At 34.2% G+C, this 15,007-nt stretch overlaps 2 protein-coding genes across 2 annotated transcripts; one reads left to right on the plus strand and one right to left on the minus strand.

Annotated features, from left to right (window-relative positions):
- The first annotated feature begins 846 nt into the window (after nt 1-846).
- LOC139849997 (probable folate-biopterin transporter 6) lies at nt 847-12,380 on the plus strand. The gene is made up of 4 exons (XM_071839600.1): nt 847-1,668; nt 10,763-10,867; nt 10,952-11,122; nt 11,778-12,380. Exons 1-4 carry the CDS (start codon nt 997-999, stop codon nt 12,378-12,380), a joined length of 1,551 nt encoding a protein of 516 aa, XP_071695701.1. The 5' UTR covers nt 847-996.
- Nucleotides 12,381-12,850: 470 nt separating this feature from the next.
- LOC139850000 (enhancer of rudimentary homolog) lies at nt 12,851-14,920 on the minus strand. The gene is made up of 4 exons (XM_071839602.1): nt 14,835-14,920; nt 13,628-13,721; nt 13,125-13,245; nt 12,851-12,941 (listed from the first exon to the last, which is right to left on the minus strand). Exons 1-4 carry the CDS (start codon nt 14,835-14,837, stop codon nt 12,851-12,853), a joined length of 309 nt encoding a protein of 102 aa, XP_071695703.1. The 5' UTR covers nt 14,838-14,920.
- Nucleotides 14,921-15,007: the final 87 nt, after the last annotated feature.

A 15,007-nucleotide genomic window follows, 5' to 3' on the forward strand; every position in this document is an offset into this window, starting at 1 on the left:
TTTCCAGTTGATTCTAAAGGAGTAAATTTAAGCTTTTCCAGATTCGACATTTTCTATTATCAAAAATTAAAACAAACATCATGATAAATTAGAGTCAATTTATATTCATAAGTATATAAACATTAAACATAAATTTAATATAACATAAATGATAAGTAGGTGACAGTGTCGACCATGTGTAAGCAATCATAAATAAATGTTATATAACAAAAATATAAATATTAGTAAACATAAATGAAAATTTGGCGACAGTGTCGACCATATATTTTTTCAGGTGGTATAACCGACCTATATCATTCTGGTGGTATAACCGACCATATATCATTTTGGTGGTATAACCGACCATATATCATTTTGGTGGTATAACCGACCATATATCATTTTGGTGGTATAACCGACCATATATCATTTTGGTGGCAGAGCCAACCATATTTAGTATTAAGATTATCGTGCTGATAACGTGTTATAATTCAGTAGGCTTATAACTACCTTTAGTGGTTTGATTCTTGATGTTATAATTCAGTAGGCTTATAACTACCTTTAGTGATTTGATTCTTGATTAAGAATACTAATAATGAAGTGTAAGAACAAAGATGATAATGGAGAGAAAGAAAGAAACACTTTGTAAGTGTGAGAAATGGTGCAAGTTTAATGCTTGCATTCATGAGTATTTATAGCCTAAAATCTCAATATAAAAATACATACTTTGTGTACCAAAATTGACTATATGTATACACCAAAATTGACTATCCATATCTATATTATTATTATTATTATAACATTGTTTACATTCTAACCACTATCAATTAAAAGAATCTAATCCGCTATAATAAACATTATAAATAATCGTAGTATGACATTTCATCGTTTCCATAATTTAAAAGACTTCAATTAAAAAGTATTTTAATTGATTAAATTATCTTTCCTTTGTATCTGCAATAAATCTCTTGAAAGTCTCCCAAGTCAACACATATCTTTTGTCGATCAGATCTCAAAATGTCCAACTTTGAAACCCAAAATCTCATTGATCAATCTAACCATACTCCGGCCACCACTATCCACCATGAACAACCACAATCCGAAACCACCCAAAAACCACTCAACCCAATGACGTCACTCATACTCCAACCATTCCAATGGCTAAAAATGTTATCATCTGAGCTTAATCCATCATTCATCTTAGGAATATTCCTTGTTTACGGCCTTAACTTAGGCTTCTCGGGTTCTTTTTTCATAGTCGTTACTGACTATTACTGGAAAGACGTCTATAAAGTACAACCCTCGAAGGTACAACTCTTCACAGGGTTGTACTTTATTCCATGGGTAATCAAGCCCCTGTGGGGCCTGCTCACGGACGTCTTTCCAATAATGGGCTACAAAAGACGACCATATTTTATTATTGCCGGATTTATAGGACTAGTGGCAGCAACTATAGTTTCGGAAGGCGGTACGAAAGTGGGTGTAGCCACCGCGTTGTGCTGTTTGATCGTGATCTCAACGGGGATGGCGATTGCAGATGTTACGATCGATGCTTGTATTGCAAGAAACAGCATTGAGATGAAAACATTGGCTCCAGACATGCAAAGTTTGTGCGGTGTGTGTTCATCAACTGGTGCACTAATTGGTTTTGCAACTAGTGGTTTCTTTATTCATCATCTTGGTGCTCAGGTTAGTCTTTTTTTCAAAAAAATAAAAAGATAAAAAATATTCACACTACAAAAAAGTTTTCATTTTCTCACACTTACTTACTTTGACACCTTAAATGTGAATAATTTAACATGTTTTTACACCTATAAGTGTCACAAAACTTTCGACACCTGAAAGTGTCAAAAACTTAATAAAAAAAAAAAAAAATTAACACCATATTTTTCGAACTTAAAATTTTGACACTATATTATTCTAACTTTACAACTTTGCGACACCTATAGGTGTTAAAAACATGTACGAAGTTTAAGTTACTCATATCTTTTTGTGTTAAAGATAATGGAAGCACATTAAATGATAATTTGTAGGGTAGAATATTTGACATTTTTAGTAAGAGATTAGAAATGATGTTTTTACTCTTTTAGGAGAGTCGAAATATTCAAATGATGTTTAGCAAGTATACGTATAGATTTTTCATATAAAAATAATATTATATTATATACATTTGTCAAAATCTTTGTCGGCGTTCATACTCAAAAGTCAAAATCAACTTCAACCAAAACTTGGAATTAAAAGATCGTGCGTATGATTTTATGAAATGGGCTCGGGTCAACCTTTGAGTTAACGGTGATCAAGTTGGGTACCAACCAATCGATATTAAAGGTTGTGTCCGGGTTGGGTAATTTCGACCCATACACTCGTTTATCAAATCAGTTAACTAACCCCTAACTACATTGTACAAAAACACAATACAAACCCCAACAAACAATCAACAATTGAAACTTTAAAAGCCCGCATCTACATACTTTAAGAATTCAAAAAAGTCATCAAAAAGTAAATCATTGACTTTGCGTTTGATGAGGAGACCATGTAACAATATGATGAAAACTGAAACCAAGCAAGAACCCATCAACTATCCTAAAACTCCCATCAACAAGCCCGCTAAACATCTACGTACACATATTTAATTGGGTATATTAATTGGAGGCCTTGCCTTTCAAAAAATCTCACTTTGGGGCCTTAATTTAAAAAATAAAAATAAAAATAAGAGTTGATTATTTTTTTAAGCGAAAAATAATTTTTTGAAAATATAGATCAAAATGATCTATGTTAAAAGGCATTATTATCATTTTAAAGGGTTGAATAATTCAAGTTTTTAATATTACTTAATTGGAGGGCAGAATGAGAAAAATTTTCCACTGGCGAAATTTTTTTAAAACCGTAACTTTTTATAGTAAAATATAGAGACTTTTAAACACAATATGAAAACTTTTACAAAATGAAAAAAATTCAAATTTTTTGCATTAAAAATTTGAAATTGACCGGGACACCTCTACAGCATCCAAGTACTAATTACCCATTAATTGGAGTACCATACCAAAAGTGATTTTATTTTTCATGCACTACCGAAATATTTTCTTGCTCTTTTGTCATTTTAAATCATCAAAAATTGAAAATTAGTAGATTTAGGTCGAGCATGTCATGTATAAATCATAAATCATTATCTATATACTAAACTAACTTGATGCAATGCATGTAGTCGTCATGACTGTTGGAGGTTTTATTAAATTCTTTCGTGTAGGGTAAAATAATCGATAACCGGATAAATCACTGAATCGTGGTATCACTTTCCGAAAGTAATTATTCGACCCTTATAGCCTGGGTTACACGAATATCACTTTGGGATAAGACAGAGATCAAATTCTTGTTTTGGCAGAAACAAGAATTCCTTTTGCAGAAGAATATTTTGGTGTTCGTAACTTGTGTGTTTTTCTCATGCATATTGGTTAATATATTTATATACACCCTTAATCATGAAAGAGTCTTTTATTAAAATCAATTGGCCGATTGATTAATAAAAGTATCTTCTATAATATTCAAAAGTGGTTACAGGAAGAATATTTCTATAAACAAATATTATCACTTCCATCATTAAAGTAAAAGTTGTTACTTTTACAATAAACAAATATTATATTTTACAACTATCAAAGCATGAGTGATCACTTTATAATAAACAAGTATTATTCCTTCAACCACTAAAGCAAAAGTGGGTGCAAGAATAATTCTTCCGTAATCACTCAAAATTGTGTTAAGTGTTTTCTTACTGCTGTCTCTTAAGAACCAGCACTGCAAAAGGACCAGCAGCGCAAAAATCAGCAAACAAGACCAGCAGCGCAAAAGTCAGCATACAGGACCAGCAGCGCAGAGGAACCAGCAAACAGGACCAGCTGCGCAGAACAACCAGCACAGGGACCAGCTGCGCAGAACAACCAGCACAGGGACCAGCTGCGCAAAACAACCAGCACAGGGACCAGCAATGCAGAACAACCAGCACAAGGACCAGCAATGCAGAACAACCAGTACAAGGACCAGCAATGCAGAACAACCAGCATAAAACACTTAGCCAAATTTCAGCTTACTAAGAAAACTTAGTACTGAAAACACTTAGTCAAATTTTAGGTAGACCAAGTCATGATAGTAAATAATGAAAAACCACTTTTGGGTTCGGGTAATCTATCACTTAATGGGTGTACACTCCGTACCTCCAAACCCATTTACAAGTGTAGATTAAAACCCAAAATTACACTAAATTTACAACAATCCTCCCCAATTTAGTGCAATTCGTTTCATGAGAATTAAACAAATTAAAACAAAACTCATGCATAAATGAAAATATCTTGAAGATTGAATTTTCACCTTAGTACATTACACATTCCAAATATTCGAGAATCGGGGTGTTCTAAGAATTGAACCCTTCAACCCATTTGAATAACTGAAAATAACATACACATAAGTTTTCAAATACTCTAAAGCTATCCTGACACTTTACAAGCCATGTGTCCATATCCATTCATGAATGTATCTAAAGCAAAAGTCCAAGCTTTGTTGAAGCGGCAAAACTTCACATTCACATAGGTAGTTCATTTCAGTCATGCACCTGCTATTGCACTTTTTCAAATAAACCATTAAGAAGCTAAACTTCATCCTCACCTTCAACAGGTCCGAGTACATACCTTACCTTGGGATGATACAAAATTTTTGTACTCCAAATTTCTAAGTATAAGCCTTCCACATTGAATTCAACTTCTAATTTTCATCAGAAGGGAATTGGGTATCTTATAATTAGAAATTTATGCGGACTTTAAACCCATCCCCACAGCAGACTTGTTCACCAAGTCTCTTGCCAATCCCTTCGTCAAGTGATCAGCTAAATTCTGTTGTGACCTCACGAACACTATAGAAATCACCCCATTCATGATGAGTTCACGAATCATGCTATGTCTGACACCTAAGTGTCTAGACTTTCCATTGTACATCTGGCTATAAGCCTTTGCCAATGTCGCAGCACTATCACAATGGATAGACATGGGTGCTATAGGTTTAGGCCATAATGGTATCTCATGGATCAAGTTTCTAAGCCATTCTGCTTCTTTACCAGCAGCAGCTAAAGCAACAAACTCAGATTCCATCGTTGAGTTGGTAATACATGTCTGCTTCTTAGAAGCCCATGAAATAGCACCTCCCCCAAGCAAGAACACCCAACCACTCATTGAAGAATGATCTTCAATATTGGTTATCCAACTCGCATCAGAATATCCTTCTATTACCGAAGGAAACCCATTATAAGATAAACTATAGTCCATAGTTTTCTTCAAGTACTTCAGTACCCGCCTAATTGCTTGCCAGTGATGAGTACTAGGATTACTAGTATATCTACTCAGTTTTCCCACAGCAAAAGCAATATCCGGCCTTGTACAAGTCATGGCGTACATCAAACAGCCAATCACCTGAGAATACTCAAGTTGTGATACAGCTTCACCTTGATTAGGCATAAGCTTCTCACTTGGATCAACAGGGGTACTCACAGGATTACATTCAAAGCAATTGAACTTTTTCAACACCTTCTCAATATAATGAGATTGACAAATCGAAATTCCTTTGCTTTCACGTTTGATCCTAATGCCAAGGATAACGTCAGCCTCCCCCATATCTTTCATGGAGAATTTTGATGACAAAAATTCTTTTGTTAAATCAACCTGACTTTGGTCAGTCCCAAAGATTAACATGTCATCAACATATAGACAAATTATAACTCCTTTACCAGAATCATCAAATTTACTATATACACATTTATCTGCTTGGTTTAATTTAAAACCACTAGATAAAATCACTTCATCAAACTTTTGATGCCATTGCTTAGGTGCTTGTTTCAAACCATATAAGGATTTCACAAGTTTGCACACCTTGCCTTCATTTCCTGGCATGACAAAGCCCTAAGGTTGGTTCATATAAACCTCCTCATCCAATTCACCATTCAAGAATGCTGTCTTCACATCCATCTGGTGAATAACTAGATTGTGAATCGTAGCCAAAGCAATCAGCAGTCTAATGGTAGTGATACGTGCCACGGGAGCATAAGTATCAAAATAGTCAATTCCAGACTTTTGTCTAAAGCCTTGAATGACTAACCTTGCCTTGAACTTTTCAATAGTTCCATCCACCTTCATCTTCTTTTTGAAAATCCATTTGCAACCCAAAGGTTTGCAACCAGGAGGTAGATCAGCTAACACCCAAGTGTTATTGCCCATGATAGAATCTATCTCATCATTAATTGCCTCTTTCCAGAATGCAACATCCTGAGACCTCATTGCTTCATCATATGTTTTAGGATCATCATCAACATTGAAACAATAGGAATATTGGGTAGAAACATCATCCCTAGAACCTTCAATTAAGTATAGTTGAAAATCTGGTCCAAATGATTTAGGTTTCCTTTTTCTTTTGCTTTTCCGAAGCTCAAGTGACTGATCAACAGCCTTTTCAGAGACTTCATCATTACAATCCTTATTGATTCCATTGTTACTTGGAATCATATCCTTTGGTCTAGGTATAGATGAAAATCGATTTTCATCAAAGATTGCATCCCTTGAATCAATCACAGAATTGATTGAGACAAACTCATTAGGCTCTATTACATAGAACCTATATGCCTTGGAATGTTCAACATATCCAACAAATATGCAATCTATACCTCTTTCACCTAAACTTTTCTTCTTGGGATCAGGTAGTCTTACAACCGCCCTACAGCCCCATACCCGAAGATAATTCAAGTTAGGTTTCCTTTTATTCCAAAGTTCATAAGGTGTAATCTTGTTTCTTTTGTTAGGAACTCTATTAAGCAAATAACAAGCTGTTAACATAGCTTCCCCCCAAAATCCTTCACTTAAACCCGAATAGGATAACATGGAATTAACCATTTCCTTAAGGACCCTATTCTTCCTTTCAGATATACCATTTTGTTGTGGAGTATAAGGAGCTGTGGTCTCATGGATAATACCAACGGATTAGAAATACGATTGGTCAATTTATTCACCTCCCCTATCTGTTCTAAGTCTTTTAATTAAAGCCTTTTGTTGTAATTCTACTCCAGTTTTAAATATTTTAAATTTATCTAATGCTTCATCCTTAGTATGTAACAAATAAACATAGCAAAATCTAGAAGCATCATCAATAAAAGTCACAAAATATTTCTTGTTCCCTAAAGTAGGAGTAGCATGCAAATCACATAAATCACTATGTATTAATTCCAAAATTTCAGTATCACGATGTACATTTTGAAATGGTTTCTTAGTGATCTTTGTTAACATACACGTTTTACACTTTTCATTGTTCATGTCAAAAGCCGGTATTAATCTATCTTTAGACATATCTTGCATTCTTTTAAAGTGTATATGTCCTAGTCTAGCATGCCAAAGTGTAGAATTATTTATGCTAGAAGTAGATATAAAAGCAAAATTAACATTCAAGTGATTAATGTTAAGTCTAAACATTCTATTGCATAAATAACCAAAACCAACAAACATACCATGTTTTGACAAAACAAACTTATCAGATTCAATCACTTGTTTATAACCACAACAATTTAACACACTACTGGAAACCAAATTTTTTCTTATTTGTGGTACATGCAAAACATCAAACAAACAAATAGTTTTTCCAGAACTAAAACACAAATCCACACTTCCACGTCCATGAACAGAGGCTGTTGACTCATTTCCCATATGAAGAATTGATCCATCAGTCACGGACTCGTAAGTCTTGAACCAAAATCTATCCTTGCATACATGGGTGGTGGCTCCCGAGTCAACCCACCACGCGACATCATCATCCTGCACAAAATAAGCCTCAGATATATATGAAACATAATAATTCTCATTTGAATTATTAAATATATTCTGACCTTTCGAGTTGTGGTTGTTTAAACCATTTCCCGAACCGCTTGTGCTAGATCCTTTGACATTATTATTACCAAAAATAACCTTGCAATCCTTTTTCATGTGTCCAGTTTTACCACACTTCCAACAAGTCAATTTAGACTTCTTGTTCGGATTAGCCTTGTTATAACTTTGATGTTTACGTTTGCCCTTTTTGTCATTATTACTAGTGAACTTTTTATGTTCCACCATATTGACAACAGACGTACCAGCAACTTCGTTGCTCTTTGGCTTGTCATTATCCTGCAACCTGAGGGATTCCTCAATACGCAGATGACTACCCAACTCAACAAGAGTTAACTCCTCCTTCTTATGTTTCAAAGAATGTTTAAATTCTTTCCAAGATGGAGGTAGTTTATCAATTATGCTTGAGACTTGAATAGACTCATCCATGTTCATCTTATGTTGTGTGAATCGACCAAGTATACGAATGAGCTCATTGTATTGTTCCAAGACTGGTCTAGAATCGACCATCTTGTAATTATTAAAATTACTCACAAGGAACTTTTTACTAGAAGCATCCTCAGACATATACTTGGTTTCTAAACAGTCCCATAGTTCTTTAGAAGATTCAACATTTAGGTAAATATCAAAAAGGGAATCAGCCATACCATTGAGGATTAAACCTCTAGCGATGTAGTCATCGTTCTCCCACTTGCACCTTTTCCGAATTTGTTCAATAGTGGCATCATCACCATGATCTGCAGGAATTGGTGTGCTGAGTACGTACACCACACTCATGCTGCTCAGAAAGAAGTGCATCTTCTTTTGCCATCTCCTAAAATCAATTCCCTCAAACTTATCAAGTTTGGAGAAATTCGCCGTCATGTGTTTCATCGTAGCCGCCATCGATTATAACAAATAATTACTTTCGATTGTTGGAGGTTTTATTAAATTCTTTCGTGTAGGGTAAAATAATCGATAGCCGGATAAATCACTGAATCGTGGTATCACTTTCCGAAAGTAATTATTCGACCCTTATAGCCTGGGTTACACGAATATCACTTTGGGATAAGACAGAGATCAAATTCTTGTTTTGGCAGAAACAAGAATTCCTTTTGCAGAAGAATATTTTGGTGTTCGTAACTTGTGTGTTTTTCTCATGCATATTGGTTAATATATTTATATACACCTTTAATCATGAAAGAGTCTTTTATTAAAATCAATTGGCCGATTGATTAATAAAAGTATCTTCTATAATATTCAAAAGTGGTTACAGGAAGAATATTTCTATAAACAAATATTATCACTTCCATCATTAAAGTAAAAGTTGTTACTTTTACAATAAACAAATATTATATTTTACAACTATCAAAGCATGAGTGATCACTTTATAATAAACAAGTATTATTCCTTCAACCACTAAAGCAAAAGTGGGTGCAAGAATAATTCTTCCGTAATCACTCAAAATTGTGTTAAGTGTTTTCTTACTGCTGTCTCTTAAGAACCAGCACTGCAAAAGGACCAGCAGCGCAAAAATCAGCAAACAGGACCAGCAGCGCAAAAGTCAGCATACAGGACCAGCAGCGCAGAGGAACCAGCAAACAGGACCAGCTGCGCAGAACAACCAGCACAGGGACCAGCTGCGCAGAATAACCAGCACAGGGACCAGCTGCGCAGAACAACCAGCACAGGGACCAGCTGCGCAAAACAACCAGCACAGGGACCAGCTGCGCAAAACAACCAGCACAGGGACCAGCTGCGCAGAACAACCAGCACAGGGACCAGCAATGCAGAACAACCAGTACAAGGACCAGCAATGCAGAACAACCAGCATAAAACACTTAGCCAAATTTCAGCTTACTAAGAAAACTTAGTACTGAAAACACTTAGTCAAATTTTAGGTAGACCAAGTCATGATAGTAAATAATGGAAAACCACTTTTGGGTTCGGGTAATCTATCACTTAATGGGTGTACACTCCGTACCTCCAAACCCATTTACAAGTGTAGATTAAAACCCAAAATTACACTAAATTTACAACAATGACGTCATCATTATTATATAATCAAAGCGTGGGTCGATGTCGACTAACGTTGAACTTTCTTCAATTAATCGGATTCCAAATTTGACCAAAGTTTTGTTTGGTTGTAATCTTATGTTTGTCTAACACTTACGTTTAACTTCAAGGAGAAATATTGTGTTTCATTTATTAAAAAAAAAAAAAAGTTTATTTAATGTTTTTTTTTTTTTCATTTACAATTTACATTATTACAGTTACAATTATAATTAAAATAAATATAAATATAAATATATGTAGACATAAGTTTATCTGGGGACGAAACTACTGTCAGAAATAAAGTAAAGTATTGAATTATTGGCGAGAAGGTATTTTTTCGATTAGAATCTTGATATAAAATAATCCTAATCCTAACTTAATAAATAAAAAAGATTATTTAATTTTTAACTATAATAGTATGAGGAAATAGAATATTAGGTACAGAGTCGGTAGGAGTTACTTAATATGTTATAAACCAAACTTTAATGTTTGTTTGGCAGATACAGTAAGCATTGTTAAAACCCTATGCAAGTATCATCATCACTTACACTACTAATTTCATGCACCATTAGATATAGAAATGTTCAAAACAGAACACAAATATCCTCTTAGCCAAATCTACACTACCTAAATATAACCTATTATAGGATCATGAGATCCTCATAAGCTATTTAAAGTTCAATCCTCACTAGCAGCAAATTTTAAGTGACCAGAAAAACAATCAACAATTAAAGATTAAGCCATGTACATCTGAAAAAAATATTCACCTTCCACAAGAAAAGCGTTATTTGTTTATCTGTTTCCTAATAATATGTTCGTTATTTATGATCATGTGTGTAAATCAGATTGCATTGGGACTTCTGGCAATTCCAGCAGCATCACAAATATATTTAGGATTCATCATCTATGAAGAAAAAACATCCAAAGACTCGTCCACAAATAAAAAACAGGTTAGTTAATTTGCTTACTATATTCTCATATGATTCTTGATAATGTACAAAACATTATATGATTGTGATTCTTGTGTAATATAGGCAATGCAGAACCTGGGAGGAGCACTAAAAGGCATGTATGAGACCATACAAATTCCACAAGTCTGGAAGCCATCTCTTTACATGTTTCTTTCGTTAGCTCTTAGTTATAGCACCCATGAAGGCCAGTTTTACTGGTACACCGACTCTAAAGCCGGTCCGGCATTTTCTCAGGTAATCACTTTGTTTCCGTGATCATCACCCGATCATGGTTGACATATAGTTTCCGTGCAATAGGGATGTTCATCGGTTCAATTTCCTCGGTTTATTTGGTTTCCTCGATTTATTCAGCTCATTTTTGAAAATTTTGGAGGTAAAATCGAAACCGAAACTGAAGCCAAATTCAATTTTAAAACCGAAACCGAACCGAACCGAACCGAACCGAAAACCGAATTAAGCTATGTTCGGTTTTCGTTAAAACCGAAAAACTCAAAAAATCATAATTTAACCAAACTAATCGTAACAAATACATTTTAAATTCGACTTTTGATTGTAGAATTGGTTTTCATCCATATATATTAATAACATAATATATTATTAGTTGGCTTCTGCTTTGAATTCGGTTTTCGGCTAAACCGAATTCGAAAAAGTAAAACCAAAAACCATAACTAGAAAACCGAAAAAAAAAAAAACAGAATCAAAGTCAGTTTCATTCGATCCAGTTTTCGGGTTAATCAGTTTAAACCCAAATATTGAACACCCCTACCGTGCATATTTGTCGACCTCACACATGTTTTTAACTATCGACTGCTTAACAACTCTTTTGTGGGCCCGTCTATACATGTGTAATGATATACACAAATGACTAAGATCGAGTTTTTGAATGTAGGAACTGGTTGGTATTGTACACGCGATCGGGGCATTAGCATCCATTGTTGGAGTTCTAATCTACCACAAGCTTCTCAAAGACCAACCTTTTAGAAAACTCTTGTTTTTCGTTCAACTAGTGTACGCGCTCTCTGGGTTTCTGGACCTCATTTTCATCTTACGGTGGAACGTTGCTATTGGGCTTCCCGACTACCTATTTGTGGTCTCAGAAGAATGCATTTCTCGCATTGTTTCTAGGGTTCGATGGATGCCTATGATGGTTTTAAGCACAAGTTTATGCCCAATAGGGATTGAAGGCACGTTTTTCGCACTTTTAATGAGCATCGATGGCCTTGGTGCGCTTACTTCTAAGTGGGGAGGTGGGATAGTTCTTAGCGTGTTTCACGTCACACGAACCGACTTCACAAACTTATGGCTTGTGATTCTTATTAGAAACCTCATGAGATTTTTCACATTGGGTTTCGTTTTTCTTTTACCGAATACGGGTCGTTTGGACGTACAAACTCCACCAGAAGTTTTGCAATCAGAAAGCAAAAGTACAGATGTAGAAACAAGCAAAGACAACCTGCAACTATTGCCCTTAAACAAAAGAGAAGATGTTTGATTGTATATTATAAAGTCATAGAAGAATTTTTTAACTCTGCAAATTCATTGTATTACGTATAAATTTAATGTATTTTATAGGTATCGATTAGTAGTATCGTGCGGTATAAACTTATTAAGGATCTTAGAAAATATATATATATGTTCAAGCATGCATTAGTTTCACTAACAAACACTCAATATGATACAACCATAGTTTTCGACTTACGATTCGTCATTCGTATGAGGTGAATAACTATGAATATAACATCCAGAACATAATACATACTGACAATTGAGCAAGGTTGATTCCAGTTTAAAACCGTGCAGAATAAACAAGCGGTAATGTTCAGAGATTAATGATAACTTGATAAGTATAAACTCTATATCACAAATTCACATAACAAGGTGGGTGAATTAATGGGCCAACTTACTATGGCTAACTTCGTCAGATTTCGGCTTATTCGTCTCATGGTTCTGGGGAGTGTAGAGTCACTGGGCCAGCCTCTTCAGATGATTGAACATTCGGTTTCTAATCCACTGTCGGTCGTTCGGGAGATATGCTTGAATTGACTGATCGTAGCTGAAAGCAGTCACATGAAACACAGTATAAAAAAAAATTAATAAAATAACAATAGTAATAGTAAAAATTGGAAGTTACTCAATGATATAACAGTTTAGACATAGATGTTCAATGGTGATGACGAAACAAGAATTAGCATACGTTTTTGGTAACGATTTATTTGCAAACGAAAGGGTAACTTACACTAACGCACTCAAGTCAGCAAGCCCGTCGATGAAGTTATAGAGATCTTGTATGTCATAAGTGATGTTTCGCATGGTTGGATTCAATTCCTTGAGTTTCCTTTCATATAGCGCGCATATACCTGCAAACAGTAAGAAAATGTATCCAAGAATAATGTGCTTTAGTACCATATATGCGTTTATGTCTCTAAAAACTTCTAAAAAGTTACGAGCATCATGCATTAAAAACATCAAACATTAGCTGTAATAAACCTTAATATAACAAAATATGCACACATAAAGAAAAACGCAACCAAAATAGTAACTCATCATCGCAACAGTAGACTAAAAAGTCCATTACTAACTTGACTTCTAATAAAAGATAAAAAAATTCAGAACGATACATATAACTTGTTATGTTCTCGACTAGGAAGTGCGCTACAATAAACAATATGCCATTGAAATTCTGTTACTAAATATTACATTTTTATTAAATCATAAATGTCTAAAAAGGAGTAAGCATACCATCCATCGCTTTACTTATTGACTCATAATCCATGAATGTCCGAGATGCTCGGTTTTGAGAAGTCTGCATGAGTATAATAGTGTGCCTATTCGACTGCATTCAAAGGAGATCATGCAAATTAGCAACTACTAAAAATTAGAAAAGATATACTTTCTCCACCGATACAGAAATAAATCTCATATACAATGCACAAAAAAGCCTAAAAATTTGACCATTAGTTATCCTAAATACACAAATTTGATTAACTATTTAGGGCTCAATTAATTAGTTTCAGATTATTAGCTTCATACAAGCTGAAACAATAATGATTAAAATAGGATAACATAAACCTAATTACCTACACTTTTATGTTAATTTCAAATTTCATATCCATATGCTCATTTTTCACAAGAATGTCATTTTCAGTCATTTTATGAACTAATTATTTAAGAATCAGAATTGTTCGTAAACACAGATCAAATGTCTATCTAAGGGTGATTCAGTGCGTTTGTTTTTAACCTCTGAATGACATATGATGTTGAATGGTTCAACATTCAATGCTGAACCATTCAGAGTTGAAACACTCTTTAACCATTAAGCACATAAAATTATGTAATATCCTCCTCAAATCATATCCAGAACACTTAACAAACAAGTATATTCAATTTTTTATTTGTGTAACACGTTAATAAGTTAATTTTACCGATTTCATATCGTTTATTCAAAATGGTTATCAAACAACTTATTTTCATTCATTACCAAGTTTATTATGAGACTCTGAATCATTCAGATTATGAACTATTCAGCTAAATCATTCAGTTTTATCAAACGCACTCTAATACTGTATTACAACTTGAATCAGTCTAAACACATAGAAACATCATTATCTCCTAATGTCAAATTTTGTTTATTACATTGACAACTAGCTAGTAATGATTATTCAAAATTACATAATCACTTTACTAATCACCTCTATACTCTTTTAGCAACTTAATAAGTAAACAACTGAGAACATAGAAGAACATAAACCTATAAGCTTCGTCAAGTGAGCTAAAATATACAACACCACAAGAACAGATAATCAAATAAAAATTAGGGTTTACATGATTGTATCAATTAACCCTACAAAACGTTACAAAATTCAATTCATATGAACCAGATTCAATTATATTAATTCATAACAAAGATCAAATGTTGTAATTAAACGTCAAAGATGGCGATTCTCACCATTTGAATTGAATTGACTCAATAGTTGACCCGGGATTACAATCTTGTTCCGTACGGCTTGTGTGTGTTTGTATGAAAGTGCGAATATAACCGTCAGATGATGCTGGGCTTAACATCAGTTCTTAAATTACTTCTATGCACCCCTTGAGGTTTTGGTTTTTCCAGTATTAGCC

The sequence above is a fragment of the Rutidosis leptorrhynchoides genome, chromosome 5 (genome assembly GCF_046630445.1).
Source record: "Rutidosis leptorrhynchoides isolate AG116_Rl617_1_P2 chromosome 5, CSIRO_AGI_Rlap_v1, whole genome shotgun sequence".
In the NCBI taxonomy this organism is placed as follows: Eukaryota; Viridiplantae; Streptophyta; class Magnoliopsida; order Asterales; family Asteraceae; genus Rutidosis; species Rutidosis leptorrhynchoides.